This window comes from Marmota flaviventris, chromosome 2 (assembly GCF_047511675.1).
Source record: "Marmota flaviventris isolate mMarFla1 chromosome 2, mMarFla1.hap1, whole genome shotgun sequence".
Classification (NCBI taxonomy): domain Eukaryota; kingdom Metazoa; phylum Chordata; class Mammalia; order Rodentia; family Sciuridae; genus Marmota; species Marmota flaviventris.
The window spans coordinates 121,680,378-121,699,847 of record NC_092499.1 but is presented as its reverse complement, the minus strand read 5'-3'; the positions used below and the strand labels follow the sequence as shown (position 1 = coordinate 121,699,847).

Below are 19,470 nucleotides of genomic sequence, written 5' to 3'. Positions count from 1 at the left end.
AGCTACATCCAAGCCCAAACAATAGGTAGAATTCTAAAGCAGTAAGTGAAACCACTAAGTAAGTGAGTGGTTCCCTCACAGAATGGGACCTGCCCTCTCAGTCTAGCCCTGCCAGAATGGCCTAGCTAGAAGTTGCATTCTAGGGGTGGAAACTGAGATGTGTTAAACCACTGAAAACTGTTCTGTTACATAACCAGGTAAGATTCTTGTCTGAGTCATCCTGTTTGGATGTCTTCAATGCAGAACAGTTTGGCTGAGCACAGTAATGTCTAACAAAAGGACTTCCTTGTTTTAAGCATTATATACAAGAATGTGCAGCTGCTGTGTATCTTAATGCATTGATTAACTGCATTCTCCACTATTCTTAACCACATAAACCACTATTCTTTTTAAATGTTCAACTGAATTTGATCATTAATATTTATTTATTCTCAATCTATTTATTCTTGGTATCAAAAAAAGTCTTATTTTTCATAGCCATCAGGTATATTTTTAAGACCCAACTGAGAAAATTGTGAAGTATCTAAAAGTCTTGAAGTCAATTTATTAAAATAAGAAAATTCTTTTTGGTCTTTAAAAATTAAAGCATATATGGGCTGGGGTTGTGGCTCAGTGGTAGAGTGCTTTCCTGGCATGCGTGAGGCTCTGGGTTGATCCTCATAAAATGAAATAAAGATATTGTGTCCCACCTACAACTAAAAAAATTATAAAAAATTAAATTATATCTGATTTATAAATTATATTGGGAGACAAGATATTACATTAAGGTTTTCATTGGCAGTTTGGGGAGGAGACATAATCTAACTTACTGATTTTGTACAAGAGCTTAATTATAAAAATATTATATAATTATTCATTCAATTATTGCTTCTTGGGCATATACTTATATCTGGGTACTATGCTAAGTAAGTGAAGTAGGTAACAAAGAAAAAAAAGTCAGACACTAGTCCTGATTTCAATATATGTACACACACACACACACACACACAGACCCTTTCTTGTTAAAATCTTTTGTATTATGAAATAAAACAGACATACAGAAAACCACATGAAATAAATATATAGCTTAGTTAATAAAAAAAACACTCTTGTAACCACAATCCAGGTCTATAATTTTGTTATTAAAAAGGTCTAGTTGTAGCCTCTCTTTCCCCTCTAAACTGCCCACTCTCCTGATATTTATAGTGATCATTTCCTCACACTTTATTCTTTTATCATCTAAGTGTACAGCTCTAACACCAAGTGTATATCCACAATATAGTCTTAACTACTTTTTACAGTCTGTGTATATCTTTTAAGTCTTTTTATCTGTAGATTTTTCCTCCATCCCTCTCTTTTCCTTAAAATTTTTCTGACTGCATACACATGGTAAAGTTCAACATATTCTTTTTCCTCAGTATTTCCTGAAAATTGGAAGTTGGATCCAGAGATTTGCTCTTACTTATATTTATCCCTTTTGGAAAGACTACACGTGGTAGAATTCTTTGATCAGGAGCCAAATTATGTCAAAGTGTCATTCTTTTTTTCATCTAAGCAGCCACTGATGATTAAGCCTAGGGCTACAAACTCACTGAAGAATATAAAACATTGATTATGATATTCTACTATTTTTTCTTCATTTATGGAATGAAATACATTTAAAAGAAAACACTTCTCCTCATTCCCCCCCCCCCAGTGGTATAGTTCCATATAAATATTTGAGACTTTTATGCATCTAGATTTTGACATATTTAACTGGTCTCTTGTCAAACTCAGAAGATAATCATCTAATTTTATTTTAACTATCATTATAGACTCATGGATCGTCAAAGATTACCTACAAGAAACTACAGCTAACATCATATTTAATTTTGCGAACTAGAAGCTTTCTCCCTAAGATTAGGAATAAGGCAAGAATGTCCTCTCTCACCACTTCTACTCAAAATCATACTGGAAGTTCAATGTAGTATAATAAGGTAAGAAAAGGAAATGAAAGGTACACAGATTGGAAAGAACACTCATACATTGCTGGTGGGACTGCAAATTGGTGCAGCCAATATGGAAAGCACTATGGAGATTCCTTGGAAAACTGGGAATGGAACCACCATTTGACCCAGCTATCCCTCTCCTTGGTCTATACCCAGAGGACTTAAAAACAGCATACCACAGGGACATAGCTACATCAATGTTTATAGCAGCACAATTCATAATAGCTAAATTGTGGAACCAAACTAGATGCCCTTTAGTAGGTGAATGGATTAAAAAAATGTGGCATATATACACAATGGAATTTTACTCTGCAATAAAAGAGAATAAAATCATGGCATTTGCAGGTAAATGGAGGAGTTGAAGAAGATAATGCTAAGTGAAGTTAGCCAATCCCCCCCACAAAACCAAATGGTGAATGTTTTCTCTGATATAAGGTGACTGACTCATAGTAGGGTAGGAATAAGGAGCATGGAGGGAATAGACGAACTCTAGATAAGGCAGAGATGTGGAAGGGGAGGGGAACAGGGTTAGCAATGATGGTGGAATGTGATGGTCATCATTATCCAAAGTACACATATGAAGTCATGAATTGGTGTGAACATATTTTATATACAAACAGAGATATGAAAAATTGTGTTCTATATGTGTTGTAAGAATTGTGATGCATTCTGGGGTCATATGTTTAAAAAAAGCAATTAAAAAAAAGAACAATAAATTAAAAAATTAAAAACTCAATAGAAAGCATCACCAACAGATTAGATCCCTTGGAAGACAGAACCTCACACAATGAAAACAAAATGTATAATCTTGAAAATAAAGTTGATCACACAGTGAAGATGGTAAGAAACCATAAGCAGAACATCCATGAATTATGGGATAACATGAAAAAACAAAATTTAAAGAATTATTGGGATATGGCTGGGGATGTGGCTCAAGTGGTAGTGCGCTTGCCTGGTGTGCGTGTGGCCCGGGTTCGATCCTCAACACCACATACAAACAAAGATGTTGTGTCCACCGAAAACTAAAAAATAAATATTAAAAAAAAATTTCTCTCTCTCTCTCTCTCTCTTAAAAAAAAAGAATTATTGGGATAGAGGAAGGCACAGAGTTACAAATCAAAGGAATGATCAATCTATTCAATGTAATAATTATAGCAATTTTTCCAAACCTAAAGAATGAATTGGAAAATAAAATACAAGAGGCTTACAGGACACCAAATGTACAAAATCACAGCAAATCCACACCAAGACACATTATAATGAAAATGCCTAACACAGAGAATAAGGAGAGAATTTTAAAGGTGACAAGAGAAAGGAGTCAGATTACATATAGGGGGAAACCAATTATAGCATATCTGCAGATTTCTCAATCCAGACCCTTGAAGCTAGAAGATCATGGAATAACATATACCAAGCTCTGAAAGAAAATGGATGCCAACAAAGAATCTTACATCCAGCAAAATTAAGCTTTAGATTTGATGATGAAATAGAAACCTTCCATGATAAACAAAAGTTAAAAGAATTTACAACTAGGAAGCCTGCACTACAGAACATCCTCGGCAGAATATTCCATGAGGAGGAAATGAAAAACAATAATGAAAATCAGCAAAGGGAAGTATTACACTAAAGGAAAAAACAATAAAAGGAGAAACCAAGTCAAGTTAAATACCAAAAACAAACAAAAATGATTATGATTACAAACCATGTCTCAATAATAACCCTGAATGTTAATGACCTAAACTCATTAATCAAAAGATAGAGACTGGCAGATTGGACTTAAAAAACAAAAGACTCAACAATATGCTGCCTTCAAGATACTCATCTCAAAGGAAAAGACATCCACAGACCAAAGGTAAAAGGTTGGGGAAAAAATATACCGTTCACATGGACTGCGTAAACAAGCAGGAGTTTCCATTCTCGTATCAAATAATGTAGCCTTCAAGCCAAAGTTAACCAAAGGGGATAAAGAAGGCCATTTCATATTGCTTAAGGAAACCAAACATCAACAAGATATAACAATTATAAATATATATTCCACCCAAAATGGAGCATTTATGCTCATCAAACAAACTCTTCTCAACTTCAAGAGTCAAATAGACCATAATACAATAATACCGGGTGACTTTAACACACCTCTTTCATCACTGGACAGATCTTCCAAATAAAAGCTAAACAAAGTGAAAGAATTCCCCACGCAAAGACACTTCGCCGGGAGAATTCCAATTTTATTGCAAAAACCAGTGTGCTTATATAGAACTAAGGGGGAGATGGTAGGGCTTAGATAAATGGCAGGCAACCCGTTTATTGGCAAGTTCTTTCAGATATCATCTCCGGAACCCAGGAATTAGTTCTCATTGGGGCTAAGGTTCCCTGCCAGCGAGATTTGAAATTGGCGCCGGCGGGAGAGTTCACACGGGAGGGAACTTTTTGCGCCACTGCAGAAAAAAAGAAGGTAGGAAGAAGAGATGCTTAGGCGCCATGTTGGGGTTTTTTCTCTGGGGTATGGCTGCCGTTTATACTTTTCCCAACATTCCTCCCTTTTTGTTTTCTTAGGAAGTGGGGCGTCGTTGGTCAGATCCGGCTGCTTCCTGCTGTGTGGGGGCGCTGTGGGGCCTAGAAAGGGAAGTGGAGGAATGCTCGGGGGGCAGGTCTGGGGATATCATGGCAGCCAGAAATAAAACCCAGTGGCTATAGACAGCTACTTCCGTAGGGGTGAAGTCTGTGAAAGTTCCCTGAAGCCACAAGTTGTCTATGGCATCGAACCAGTCCTGGATGGAGGAGATTGTTGGTATCAGCCACTGGTCCTGTAACAGAGACTCTAGGAAATACTGGAAGCGTTGCCTGGACATGGCGTCACCAGCACCTGAAGAAGATCAGAGCGAATAAAAACAGAATGAAGATAAAAATTAAAGCAAAGGTCAATTTTTGGCAGAAGTTCCATGTTGGGGGACTGACAGAGAAGAGGCCAAGGGCCATGAGGAAGCTTAGAAGGACATAAAGACTCATGAATCCAGGATGGCAGATTAAGAGGTTCTCCGAGCTCGTTGTCTCCCGCTGTCTGATGTCCGTTGCATTCCATCGTGCCTGGTAATGAGCTTCAGCACTGAGTGAACTGTTCTCTTGGAGATGTTGGGGGTTCATCGGTCATCAGAGGCTGGTAGTGCCTAAGCAGAAGCTGGTTGAAAGTTTGATTAGAAATTTTCTGCAATTGGGTTTGAAGGAACTTCATTATGCAGGGCAATAGAGCACAAAAAAGGATCATCCCAATAAGGGGCCCCAAGATAGGTAGTAAGTACGTGGCAAGAGAGGATTGGAAGAACCCCGTTATGGGATTAGAGGAGGTGGGTTTGAGCAGTTGGGTCGATAATTCCTGCAATTTAACAACGTTTTTTTCTATTAGCCCAGACTCATTAACATAGTAGCAACATTCCTCTCTGAGGAACAGGCATGTACCCCCTTTTTCTGCAGTGAGAAGATCAATCGCCCTTCGGTTTTGTAAAACCACTTGTGCCAATGAAGTAACCTGCCGCTGCAAGGAGCCCAGAGACTCAGCAGTGGTATCGAGTGCTTCCTGCAGTTTTTGTTGCAGGTCATTGGATGCCCACAGAGCATGACCTATAGCTCCACGAGAGAGTCCGAGACTTGCCACTGAGGTTGTTAAAGTGAGGCCTACCAGAACCGGCAGAAAGACTGCCCTACGGGTGCGGGAAGATAGGGCCAGCTGCCGGAATTCGGTGGGAGTATACAAAGACAGCTGAGGAACTACAGTAACCAAGAAGCAGGTGCCAGAGACATTGATCGTTGAGGTACTTAAAGACCCGTTACACCAGAGGAAATGTCCAGGTTGCATAAACGCAGGGCTCAATGGGGTGCTATAGCTCAAGGAACAAATGGGTAAAGGATTCATTGTTGGCAGGTGGAAACAGATGAAAGGAAATGAAGTATTGGTGGAATAACTTTCCCACAGTGGGATACGTGTCACATGTAGGTGTTGTCCTTTCTTAGAGAAATTGTAGGTTTTTGTTGAAATATTTCCTGCCGCTAATGGGACCGCTGCTAGAAGTGGACGACTAAGTGAAGCACAGAGAAAGCACTGAGAAGTAGGCACAGAAAGAGGGGTGGAGTTTAATAATCGAAGAGTTTGGTGTAGCAAATTGAGCCATGTGGGAGGGGGGCCTAAGGGGGTTGAAGGCTCTGAATCCTCTTTGGATGGGCTATGGATAAGATCTCGAAGTTTTGATTCTGACTCCTTGATGTGTTCGACTACCTGGATGGTTGCTTTAGGTGGCGTAATCAGGGTGCGGCCAACAGTCATCCACCCTGTGGGTCTGGCTGAGGTTGTCCGAGCATAGACAGCAAACTCAACATAGTCCCAACGTTTGGCCTTGGGGTCAGGTATATCTAAAGTATACCATCCATTGTTATCGGATGAAGAGCCTTTATGCCACTTTAGGTAACTAGAAGTCCACCCTTCAGGGTAACCAAGTGAGTGGTAAGAATAGCTACCACGTTCATCATGGAACCTGCATGACCAATAGGGGCACCCATTATATATCTCAGGCCACCAATGACAATAGTCTTTGGTTTGATCAAAAAGGAAGCAAATGAAAGGCCAGTTCCAGCTACCAGGGACGAAGGTCCTTGAAGGTGACAATTTTAGGGAAATAGAGGTGCAGTTGTGGATGAAGCAAGTAGTTGCATCCACTGCGCGGACCTTCTGCATGCCATGTTCTGAGTATCCTTCCCGAAGAGTGAATAAATACATGGTAGGAGAGGAGGGTAAAGGCCAGTCCCGACAGAGCACAGAAAATAAGCAGAGCACAAAAAACAAGCAGAGAGAGAAGACTAGGGTGTTGGGAGAGCTCATTGTGCCTTCTTTAAGAGGAATTGGGCTGCGGAGAACACCGTGTGAGCCGCAACTTAAAGGGGTGAGATGGGTGTGGAGAGCAGGAGTAAAGGGGAGGTTCAGGAGGTGATTCTTGGAGTTCCTCTGGGGTGGTCCTGTCGTCAGCAGGTGGGGCCTCCTGGTGATATGGCTTCAACCTAGAAATGTGAATCCAGGGAGTGAGACGGTTGTCTGGTAAGGAGAGTTTGGCGGCGGTGGGGGTACAGAGAATGACAGGATAGGGGCCTTCCCATTTTGGGGCAAGAGGCCCTTTCTCCTCTGGGGTGTTATAATAGACTAGACTCCCAGGTGTTAAGGGAGGAGTGTTTGGAGAGGAGACTGGGTCCGGAAGAAGCCAGTCCTGATATTTCCAGAGTTCCGAGCGGAGATGAAACAAGAGAGGCAAAGACAAATCTCGGGTGAGAGGTCCTTGTGAAACGACCAGCCCAGGGGGTATAAGAGGTCTTCCATACATTATCTCAAAGGGAGACAGTAAAGATGGTTTCTTAGGGAGAGCTCTTATTCGAAGCAAAGCCAAGGGAAGGAGTTTGACCCAGTCTAAGTTTAATTCCATTGTCAATTTGGTAAGGACTTCCTTTAGAGTACGATTTACCCTTTCCACTTTCCCTGAAGCCTGGGGGCGATATGGACAGTGGAAATGCCACTTGAAGGAGAGGGCTTGAGAGATCTTTTGTGTGATCCTAGAAATAAACTCAGGGCCATTGTCAGATTGTAAGGAAGTGGGCATACCAAACCTGGGGATAATGTCTGTCAGTAAGATTGAAGCTACAGTGGAAGCCTTTTTATTGGAAGTGGGAAATGCCTCAACCCAACCAGAGAAAGTGTCCACAAAGACAAGGAGGTATTTAGTGCGCCATACTGTGGGCATGTTGGTGAAGTCTACCTGCCAGTCAGCAGCGGGAATGTGTCCCCGGGCTTGGTGGGAAGGGAAAGGTTTGGGCCTTAAATTGGAGTATGAGGGTTGGTCCGCTGACAGATCTGACAATTAGAGGCTATATTTTGGAGCATGGCTTTGTCAGAGGGGGTGAGGGAGAAGAAGCTCTGTAAAAAGAGGGTTAAAGACTGAGAATTGGAATGGAATAGAGTATGAAGGAACTTGAAAAGATCCTTGTTCTTACTGGAAGAAGTAGGGGCTTCAGATGAGCTGTCTAAAGTGGCCATTATATGTCCCCCAGGGGGGCCATAATTGGAAGTGGTAGCAGCCATTCGGGCCGCCTGGTCAGCTTTGGCATTGCCCTCAGTGATAAGAGAGCCGTCCTTCTGATGGGACCTACAATGGACAACTCCCAACTGGGTGGGTAAGTGGGAGGCCTCTATCAGATTGGTTATAAGAGCCGAATTAATGATCGCATTACCTTTGGTGGTAAGTAGGCCTCGCTCCTTCCATACTGCAGCATGGGATAATAAGATATGGAAGACATATTTTGAGTCAGTATAAAGGGTGAGGGATTTGCCTTGTGCTAGAAGGCAGGCACGAGTGGCTGCTATAAGTTCAGCCTGCTGGTTGGTAGTTCCTGAAGGCAGAGCTTTGGCCTCTATAATCTCAGTGGCTGAAACTACAGCATATCCAGAGTAATGAGTGCCGTTCTGCCTAAAGGAACTGCCGTCAGTGAACCAGATAAGGTCAGGCTTGGTGAGTGGTCCCTCAGAAATGGAAGAATGACTGGGGAGGAAATCATCTAAGGTTTCCAAGCAATTATGAGTTGGTGTGTTAGACATGGGAGTCATTGGGAGCAGTGAGGCAGGGTTCAGTGCAGAGCAGGGGAGGAAAGTAATATTAGGGTTTTCCAGAAAGGAAGTGAGGAGCGACAGAACTCTGGATGGAGGAAGGGTTTGAAGGCCCTTATAAGCTAAAAGATCCTTCAAGTGATGTGGGGAGTGGATAGTTAAAGGGGCCCCAAAACTCAGCTTAGAGGCTTCCTTGTGTAAAATTTGTCCAGCAGCCAGAGCTCTTAAGCAAGGGGCCCACCCACGGATGGTAGGGTCTAGTTGTTTGGACAAATATGCCACAGGTGCAAATGTAGGCCCATAGTTTTGACCTAAGACCCCAAGTGCTTGTCCCCCTTTTTCATGGACATATAGATGAAATGGTCTTGAAAGATCAGGAAGGTGAAGGGCGGGTGCCTTTAGGAGGAGTTGCTGAAGCCTGCGGAAGTGGTAGTTGGGGGAGGAGGCAAGAGATTCACTAGGGGGTCCCTTTGCTAGGTCATACAGGGGTTTGGCTAGAAGAGAATAATTTGGGATCCAGGCCCTAAAATAACCTGCTAGTCCTAGGAATGATAGTATTTCGGCTTTCGTATGGGGCACTGGAAGATTAGAGAGGAGTTGCCTCCTATCCAGTGTTATTTCCTTTTTCCCAGGTGTAAGACGAAAACCAAGATAGGTGACAGAAGACTGGGAAACCTGGGCCTTGTGGGGAGACACCCTATATCCCTTATCTGCTAGGAAATTGAGAAGCTGGGCGGTGTGGGATTGAGAGTGTTCCTAAGAGGGACTACATAGAAGAAGGTCATCGACATATTGAAGGAGAGTAGAGTCAGGACAGGTGGGGTGAAAGGATGTGAGGTCCTGGGCAAGAACTTGGCCAAAGAGATGGGGGCTATCCCTGAATCCCTGTGGGAGGACAGTCCAGGTAAGCTGACGAGAATGGCGGGTGTGAGGGTCAGTCCACGTAAAAGCAAAGATATCCTGAGATTCTGAGGACAAGGGAATAGAAAAGAATGCATCTTTTAAATCTAGGACCGAGAAGTGGGTAGTAGTGGCAGGGATCTGAGAGAGGAGGGTGTAAGGGTTGGGCACTAGCGGGTGGATGGGGACCACAGAGGAGTTGACAAGGCGAAGGTCTTGAACCAGCCTGTACGACCCGTTAGGTTTCTTAACTGCCAGAATGGGGGTGTTGAAAGGAGAGTGTGTAGGCCTAAGATACCCCTTTCGTAATAAATCCTGGATGATGGGTTCTAATCTGAGGAGGGCTGTGGTTGTGAGTGGATACTGTGGTTGACTAATATATCTTGAAGGGTCCCGTAAGACAATATGAATAGGACTGCATTTAGCCATAGAGGGTGTAGTTGTGTCCCAAACCTCAGGGTTAACTGGTTTAGATAGTTGTGGAAGAGTGCGTGAAGGAGGTGTATCTGCCCCTAGGAACATCATGAGGAAATGAGGGGTGATATGTGAATGGTGACTTTCAATAGTGAGAGTATGTCCCTTCCCAGAAGGGGAATGGGGCAATGGCTCATAACGAGAAAGGAGTGTGTGAAGGACAAAAGGGATCCCTGCATATAACATGATAAAGGGGGGGGGGTTTCGAGGGAAAATCTATTTACCTCCTACCCCGACAATAGGAGTTTTTGAGGGTGTGGTAGGACCCCAATACTCCCTCAAGACCGAAAAAGCGGCACCAGTATCCAAGAGGAAGGTAATGAAGCGTCCATGCACCAGGAAGGTGACCCTAGGCTCTTGATTCTTGATGGTAATAGTCAGGAGGGAAGGCCCAGGGCTCCGTCAATCCTTCTCTGCCAAGCCCAGGAGAGGCTGGGGTTGCCGGGCAGCTGACCAACCTCCCTTCCGGGTTGTTGGGCAGTCTGCCCCCCAGTGTCCCCTTTGATGGCATTTTGGGCAGGGGTTGGAGGGTGTCCTCGGCAAAGGACAATCCCTGGCCCAATGTCCCTCCTTACCACATTTGAAGCAAGCTCCAGGGGGTGTCTTATTAGGACGGTGTGGTGATGACCTTCTCTGAATGACCTGGGCCAACATTTGGAATTTGGCATTTTCAGCCCTCTGCCTACGGCGTTCACTTTCATCTTCTCTACCATGAAAGACCTTGAAAGTGACAGCGAGGATTTCGGTCTGAGGAGTAGCAGGGCCCTGTTCAAGCTTTTTAAGCTTGGCTTTAATGTCAGGGTAGCTTTGGGCCAGAAAATATGTCATTAAGACATGACGGCCATCAGGGGTTTCTGGGTCGAGGTTTGTGTACTGTTGAAGGGCCTTGGTTAGTCTATCCAGGAATTCTGAAGGTGTTTCCTCCTTCCTTTGAATGACCTCCTGCACCTTTTGAAAGTTAACAGCCTTGCAGGTGGCCCTTTTTAGGCCCGCCAAGAGGCAGGATGTAAAAAGGTCACGAGACTGTAAGCCTTCAGGGGTGTTGTAATCCCATAGGGGATCCTGCTCTGGGACAGCATGAGGGCCCGTGGGGTGGTTATTGGCCAAGAGCATGTAGATGTCATGATGAGTGAGGCTATATGCTTGTAGGACCCATTGAAACTCCCGAGAATGTAAGTGGTGGGGTCAGTGGTGAATGAGCCTAACTTCCTCTCTAGCTGAGTAATGTCCGACATGGAGAAGGGCACGTGGACTCTGATGACACCCTCGGGACCAGCTACCTCACGAAGGGGTGTGATTGTCTTGGGGGTGGGAAGGAGTCCCTTAGACCTGGTAACAGGAGGACTGAAAGAGGCATGCGGCAGACAGGAAGGAGAGGGAGGGGAAGGGAGTGTCTCTGTGGAGGAGGAGGAGGAGGTGGAGCAGGCAGAATAGGGTGGAGAGGAGGGGGATGAAACGGAAGGCTGAGGATCTGTGGAATCAGGCAGAGGAAGAGGAGGGTATAGCGGGAGAGAAGGGGCAGATGGGGCTGGGGGATAAGGTGGGGGTTCATCTGCTGGGTCAAATGAGGAAGAATCTGCGAAGTCAGGAGTAGAAGTAGGGGAAGAGAGGGGTTTGCAAGCAAGGAGGACCTGAGAGGGAGGGCAGGAGGAGCAGAGAGCAGGGTGCTGTGCGAGAAGGCTAAAACCTTCAACGCAGGGAATTTCCCTCCACTTTTTCAGACGCTGGCAATAGTTAAAAAGGTCCCGGAGGAGGTTTGGATCTAAGGAGCCTTCTGGAGGCCAATGATTGCCATTATCCAGTGGATATGTAGGCCAATCCTGGGTACAGAATTTGATTAGAAGTTTGGGCTTGATGTCTGGTGTGAGGGAGAGTGTGGCCAGATTTTTTATTAAACATTTGAGAGGTGAGGCTTCAGGTATAGACGAAGAGGTGCCCATAGTCACAGGGAAAGATGGAAGAGAGAGAGAGAGAGAATAAGAGTAAGCAAGAGAGACAAAGAGAAAACCCGGGCTGGACCGGCTTCCAGGAAGCTCAGGGCGAACGGGGGTCAGGTGGGCGTCCCCAAAATGACCAGCCGTCGCGAGGAAATACAGAGGGCACTACCTGGTCGTCACCAGTGAAGTGCAATCTGTGAGACCCAATGGGGTCGGAGCCATGGGCAACCTGACGTCAGGAAAGTTTTCGACCGCAGCGGAAGAAGTCAGTAATGAAAACAGAACTCTGGCTCCGGCAGAACGCAGTTCCAGGCCGGGAGTTCAGTTTTCCCCGAGCAGAGAGGCAGCTTCAGCCAGACACAGCAGCCCCACAGGAAACAGCAACTCTAGCCGGCAGCGGCAGTGGCAGCAGAGGAGGGAAAAAACCACAGAGCCTCTCATGTAAACTCAGAAGCCTCACGCCCCAAAGGGAAACGGATCACCAGAGGGTCCACTTCAACCAGTAAAGGTCTTAGTGGGAGGAATTCCCTCCCCCCACCGGGCGTCTGGAGTGTGCCGGACGATCACGGTCACAAACCCAGCGGTAGCCCGAAGGGAGTTGGCGAGCCGGGGTCAGGGGATCCTTACCACGCCAGATCAGTGGTGAGTGCAGGAAGCCGGAGTCTGAAAAGAGCGGACCAGGGCGGAGTGTCTCGGCGGAGCGGGGGACGGGGCTCTTGTTGGAAAGAGCTCAAAGAATTCCCCACGCAAAGACACTTCGCCAGGAGAATTCCAATTTTATTGCAAAAACCAGTGTGCTTATATAGAACTAAGGGGGAGATGGTAGGGCTTAGATAAATGGCAGGCAACCCGTTTATTGGCAAGTTCTTTCAGATATCAGCTCCGGAGCCCAGGAATTAGTTCTCATTGGGGCTAAGGTTCCCCGCCAGCGAGATTTGAAATTGGCGCCGGCGGGAGAGTTCACACGGGCGGGAACTTTTCGCGCCACTGCAGAAAAGAAGAAGGTAGGAAGAAGAGGTGCTTAGGTGCCATGTTGGGTTTTTTTCTCTGGGGTATGGCTGCCGTTTATACTTTTCCCAACACAAAGAAATTACAGAACTCAATAATATAATCAATAACTTAGACTTAACAAACATGTACAGAATATTTCATCTATCAATGAGTGAATACACTTTCTTCTCAGAAGCACATGGATACTTCTCTAAAATAGACCAGATATTAAGCCACAAAGCAACTCTTAGCAAATACAAAAAAGGTACAGATACTACTCTGCATTCTATCAGGTCATAATAGAATGAAATTAGAAATCAATGATAAAATAAAAAATAGAAGCAACTCCAAAACCTGAAGACTAAATAATATGCTATTGAATGAACAATGGGTTGCAAAAGACATCAAAGAGAAGATTAAAAAATGCTTAGAGGTAAATGAGAACACTGATACAACATATCAGAATCTCTGGGACACTATGAAAGCAATACTAAGAGGAAAATTCATTGCACGGAGTTCACTCCTTAAAAGAAGAAAAAGTCTACAAATAAATGACCTCAAATTACATCTCAAAGCCCTAGAAAAAGAACAGATGAATACCAAAAGCAGTAGAAGACAGGAAATAGTCAAAATCAGTCAAACTGAAACAAATGAGTTAAGTGAAAAAATTAACAAAACAAAAAGTTGGTTCTTTGAAAAAATAAATAACATCGATAAGAGCCTTAGTCATGTTAATGAAGAGAAGGAGAGATTAGTCAAATTACTAAAATCCATGATAAAAAAGGAAATATCATGACACACTACAGAAATACAGAAGATGATTAGAGACTATTTTGAAAGAGAATGTTGAAGGTATCAACAAATTTCTAGAGACATATGACTTACCCAAACTGAATCAGGATGATATACACAAGTTAAACAGAAGCAATGATATAGAAAACCCCATCAAAAGCCTACCAACCAAGAAAAGCCCAGGAGCAGATGGATTTACAGCTGAGTTCTACAGGACCTTCAAAGATGAACTAATACCAATACTCCTCAAATTAGTCTACGAAATAGAAAAAGAACACTTCCAAACTCATCATATGGGGCCAGGGTTTGGAGTTGCTTCTATTTTTTATTTTATCATTGATTCCAAAACCAGATGAAGACGCATCAAGGAAAGAAAACTTCAGACCAATATCTCTAAAATGAACATAGATGCAAAAATTGTCAACAAAATTCTGGAAAGTCGAATACAAAAATATACTAAAAAGATAGTGGGGTTCATCTCAGGGATACAAGGTTGGTCCAACATACAGAAATCAATAAATGTAATTCATCACATCAATAGACTTAAAAGATAAAAAGCATATAATCATCCCAATAGATGCATAAAAAGCATTCAACAAAATACAGCATCCCTTCATGTTCAAAACACTAGAAAAGCTAGGAATAACAGGAACGTATCTCAACACTGTTAAATCTATGCTAAGCCCAAGGCCAACATCATTCTAAATGGAGAAAAATTGAAGGCATTCCCTCTAAAAACCGGAACAAGACAGGGATGCCCTCTTTCACCACTTGTATTTAACATAGTCCTTGAAACACTAGCCAGAACAATCAGAAAGATGAAAGAAATTAAAGGGATACCAACAGGAAAAGAACTCAAACTATCACTATTTGCCAACGACATCACTGTATACTTAGAGGATCCAAAAAATCCCACCGGAACACTTCTAGAACTAATAAATGAATTCAGCACAGTAACAGGATATAAAATCAATGCCCATAAATCAAAGGCATTTCTGTACATCAGTGACAAATCCTCTCAAAGAGAAATTAGGAAAACTACCCCATTCACAATAGCCTCAAGAAATAAAATAAAATACTTGGGAATCAACTTCATGAAAGAGTTAAAAGGCCTCTACAATGAAAACTACAGAATGCTAAAGAAAGAAAGAAGACCTTAGAAAATGGAAAGATCTCCCCTGTTCTTGGATAGGCAGAATTAATATTGTCAAAATGACCATACTACCAAAAGCACTATACAGATTTAATGCATACCAATCAAAATACCAATAGAAATATAAAACACAATCATGAAATTCATTTGGAAAAATAAGAGACCCAGAATAACCAAGGCAATCTTTAGCAAGAAGAGTGAAGCAGGTGGCAACACAATACCAGACCTTAAACTATACTATGGAACAATAGTAAAAAAAAAAAGCAGCACAGTATTAGCACCAAAATAGACATGTAAACCAATGGTACAGAATAGAGGAAACAGAGACCAACCCACATAAATACAGTTATCTCCTACTACACAAAGGCGCCAAAAACATATATTGGAGAAAAGATAGCCTCTTCTACCAATGGTGCTAGGAAAACTGGATATCCATATGCAGCAAAATCTCTCACCATGCACATAACTCAAAGAGGATCAAGGACCTAGGAATTAGACCAGAAACCCTGCGCCTAATAGAAGAAAAAGTAGGTCCAAATCTTTATCACATCAGGTTAGACCCCTACTTCCTTAACAAGACTCCTAAAGCGCAAGAAATAGAATCAAGAATCAATAAATTGGATGGATTCAAACTGAAAAGCTTCTTCTCAGCAAAAGAAACAATCAGTGAGGTGAAGAGAGAGCCTACGGAATGGGAGCAAATTTTTACCACATGCACATCAGATAGAGCACTAATCTCCAGGATTCATAAAGAACTCAGAAAACTTAACACATATACAAACAAAAAAACCCAATAAATAAATGGGCTAAGGACATGAACAGACACTTCTCAGAAGAACATATACAATCGATCAACAAATATATGAAAAAGCTTCAATATCTCTAGCAACTGGAGAAATGAAAATCAAAACTAAGATTTCATCTCACTCCAGTCAGAATGGCAGTTATTAAGAACGCAAGTAACAATAAGTTGGCGAGGTTTTGGGGAAAAAGGCACACTCTTACACTGCTGGTAGGACTGCAAATTGGTGCAACCAATCTCGAAAGAAGCATGGAGATTCCTTAGAAAACTTGGAATGGAACTACCATTTGACCCATCTACCTCTCTCCTTGATCTATACCCAAAGGACTTAAAAACAACATACTACAGGGACACAACCCCATCAATGTTTATAGCAGCACAATTCACAATAGCTAAACTGTGGAACCAACCTAGATGCCCTTCAATAGATGAATGGATAAGAAAAAGTTTGATATATAATACACACACACACACACACACACAGTGGAGTATTACTTAGCATTAAGAGAGAATAAAATCATGGCTTTGGCAGGTAAATGAATGGAGGTGGAGAATATCATACTAAGTGAAGTAAGCCAATCCCCAAAAATCAAAGGCAGAATGTTTTCTCTGGTAAGTGGAAGTTGATCCATAATGGGGGTGGGCAGGGGAGCATGGGAGGAATGGAGGAACTTTGGATAGGGCAAAGGGGAGGGAGGAAAGGGAGGGGACACGGGGGTAGGAAAGATGGTGGAATGAGATGGACATCATGACCTGTATGAAGACACAAATGGTGTGACTCTGCTTTGTGTACAACCAAATGCAAAATTGTGCTCCATTTGTGTACTATGAGTCAAAATGGATTCTGCTGCCATGTATAACAAATTAGAACAAATAAATTTGAAAAAAACCCCATAAAATCATACAACATAAAGAGTGAACACTAATATACGGATTTTAGTTAGTAACAATATATTGTCATTGGTTAATCATCTGTAAAAAAATGGGCCACATCTAAGCAGAAAATCATCATAGGAGAAATTTAGGGCAGGCAGAAAGGCAGAACATAAGGGAACTCTGTACTTTCAGTTCAATTTTTCTGAATATCTAAAACTACTGGAAAAAGTAAGCAATTAAAAACTCATGCATTTAAATATATTTGATGGGTTTTAATCCACTGCAATTCTTATTTGCGTTAAAGCTCAGTTTGTCACATCTTTTGGTCTCCTGACCCTTTGGCTGAACCCCAGTAGTTTTCTGAAACTTCACTTTATCTGAGATGACAAGAGGTTTCATGCTCATTCCCTTCCCCAGACCTGGAATCAGCCTGCACTTCAAACAGCATTGGTCATAAAAGTTCAAATACAAAATCTGCCCCTAGTGATTTTCAGTTCTACTGGGGTGGGCCATGGTTTCTAGACTTCCAGATGAATATATCTGGGAATTTCCCTCCCATACCCATTCTTCCACTCCTAAGATAAAATATTTGTGAATTTCACCAAATTCTGGACTAAGGAATTTTTTCCTTTAATATCTTTTTATAATAGCTCTTTGTCTATGTCTATAATTACTCGTTTGCTTTATGCTACAGTACAACATGTAACAGTTTCAGAATATCAATATTTATAGTACCACTACCAATTATGATTACTGAAAAGTTTCAAATGTTTTGGCATATGCCATATCCATTTCCCATTTCTAATTATTTTAATCATTATACTAACTACATTGTCAGAACATACAGTCATTTCATACTATACTCTCTCAATCTTTATTAGTTTTAGTGATATAATTTAATGTTCACTACCAGTCCTTGTGTAAATGTATCTAGTCATTTTGCTTGTCTAAAGCTTGTTCTCCATTACATTCCTTAGGAAAGGCTCATGGGACCAATAATCTTGAGTTATTGCAAGTTAACAGCGTGTTTGTACTTTTTATAAGGGAAGATCAATTTGGTCAGATGTAAAGTCTTCATATCTTCTTTTCTAGTGTATATTTAAAATGTTACTCCATTTTCTTCTGAAATAAAACACTTTAATGTTATATTAATGCTATGTTTTCCACTTATTAAGTCATAATGTGCATTTGGTTATGAAACCATCCAACACAGATAAATAGCAACCTACCCAAATTACTCTGGGGGTGTACCCTTTCAACTCATGGCTCTCACATGTCTGTTTTCTACTCTAATAGTTATCTTATACCTTTTTTCAGAATGTCATATAAATGAAGTCATGTCCTATTTGAGTCTTACTCCTTTCACTTAGCACACTGTATATGAGATTCATCTGTTGTTGCATGTATTAGTGTTTCTTTAAAAAATTTAAAATATTTCTTATTGTGACAAAAACATGAAGCCTATTATCAACAGATTTTATTTTTTCCATTTTTATTGGTGCATTACAGTTGAGCATAATGGTGGGATTTGTTGTCATATATTCATACATGCCCAAGATATAACAATACATCTTGGCCAATATCCTTCCCTAGTATCTTCCCTTTCCCTCTCTTCCTCCCTTCCTGTTGCATTTTCTTCTACTTTACTGATCTTCCTTTGATTTTCATGAGATTTCCACCCTGCACCTTACTTTTCCTTTTTCTTCTCTAGCTTCCACGTATAAGAGAAAATACACAACCATTGACTTTAAGAGTGTGGCTTATTTTGCTTAACATAATGTTCTCAAGTTCCATCCATTTTCCTGCAAATGACATAACTGCATTCTTCTTTATGGCTGAATAAAACTCCATTGTGTATATATACACCACATTTTCTTTATCTACTCCACCATTAACGGATACATAGGATCGTTGGTTACATAGTTTGGCTATCATGAATTGTGTTGCTGAAAACATAGACATGCATGTATCACCATAGAATGCTGACTTTAATTCTTTAGGATAAATACTGAGGAGTTGTACAGCTGGGTCCTGTGGTGGTTACCATTCTTAGTCTTTTGAGAAACGTCCATACTAATCTCCACAGTATTTGTAGATTTCCTACCAACCAACAGTGTTCAAGTGTTTCTTTTTCTTTATGTCATTTCTAGCATTTATTTCTGTTTGTATTTTCAAAGCCTATCATTCTAAGTGGAGTGAGATGAAATCAGTATAGCTTTTTTTTGGTTTGTTTTTTGGTACCAGGATTGAACTCAGGGGCACTCAACCACTGAGCCCCATCCTCAGCCATATTTCGTATTTTATTTAGAGACAGGGTCTCACTGAGTTGCTTAGTGCCTTGCCATTGCTGAGGCTGGCTTTGAACTATAAATTCCTTTCTCAGCCTCCTGAATCATTATAGTTTTGAGTTGCATTTCCCTAATTACTAAAGATGTTGAACATTTTTTCATGTATTTGTTGGTCATTTGTATTTTTTTTTTTTGAGGATTGTCAGTTCATTTACCCACTTATTAATTGGGTTATCTGATTTTTTTTTTTGGTGTTCAGTTTTTTGAGTTCTTTATATATTCTGGATATTAAACCACTGTCAGAAGAGTAGCTAGCAAAGACTTTCTCCCGTTCTGTAGGTTCTTTTTTCATATTCTTGAACTTTGCTATGAAGAAGATTTTCAATTTGATGCCATCCCATTTATTAATGCTTGGCATTACTTCCTCAGTTTTTGGGAGTCCTATTGAGAAAGCCATTGCCTGTGCCTAAATGTTAGGGTGCTGACCTCATGTTTTCTTCTAGTATTTGCACAACGTCTGGTCTAATTCCTAGATGGTTGGTCTAGTTTGAGTTGACTTTTGTGCTGGATGAGAGATCTAGTTTCATTCCTCTACATATGAATAGCCAGATTTCCCAGCATCATTGTTAAAAAAGCTTGTTTTTTTCTCCAATGCAT

The 19,470-nt window shown here is 41.7% G+C and overlaps 2 protein-coding genes across 7 annotated transcripts in view; both read right to left on the bottom strand.

Moving 5' to 3' along the window:
- Scaper (S-phase cyclin A associated protein in the ER) overlaps positions 1-19,470 on the bottom strand; it is a 454,707-nt gene that overhangs the window by 100,205 nt on the left and 335,032 nt on the right. The window lies entirely within an intron of this gene.
- LOC139704807 (endogenous retrovirus group FC1 Env polyprotein-like) lies at positions 5,300-12,554 on the bottom strand. The gene is made up of 3 exons (XM_071609114.1): positions 12,540-12,554; positions 5,421-7,010; positions 5,300-5,337 (listed from the first exon to the last, which is right to left on the bottom strand). The coding sequence occupies exons 2-3, from the start codon at positions 6,832-6,834 to the stop codon at positions 5,300-5,302; spliced, it is 1,452 nt and encodes a 483-aa protein (XP_071465215.1). The 5' UTR covers positions 6,835-7,010; positions 12,540-12,554.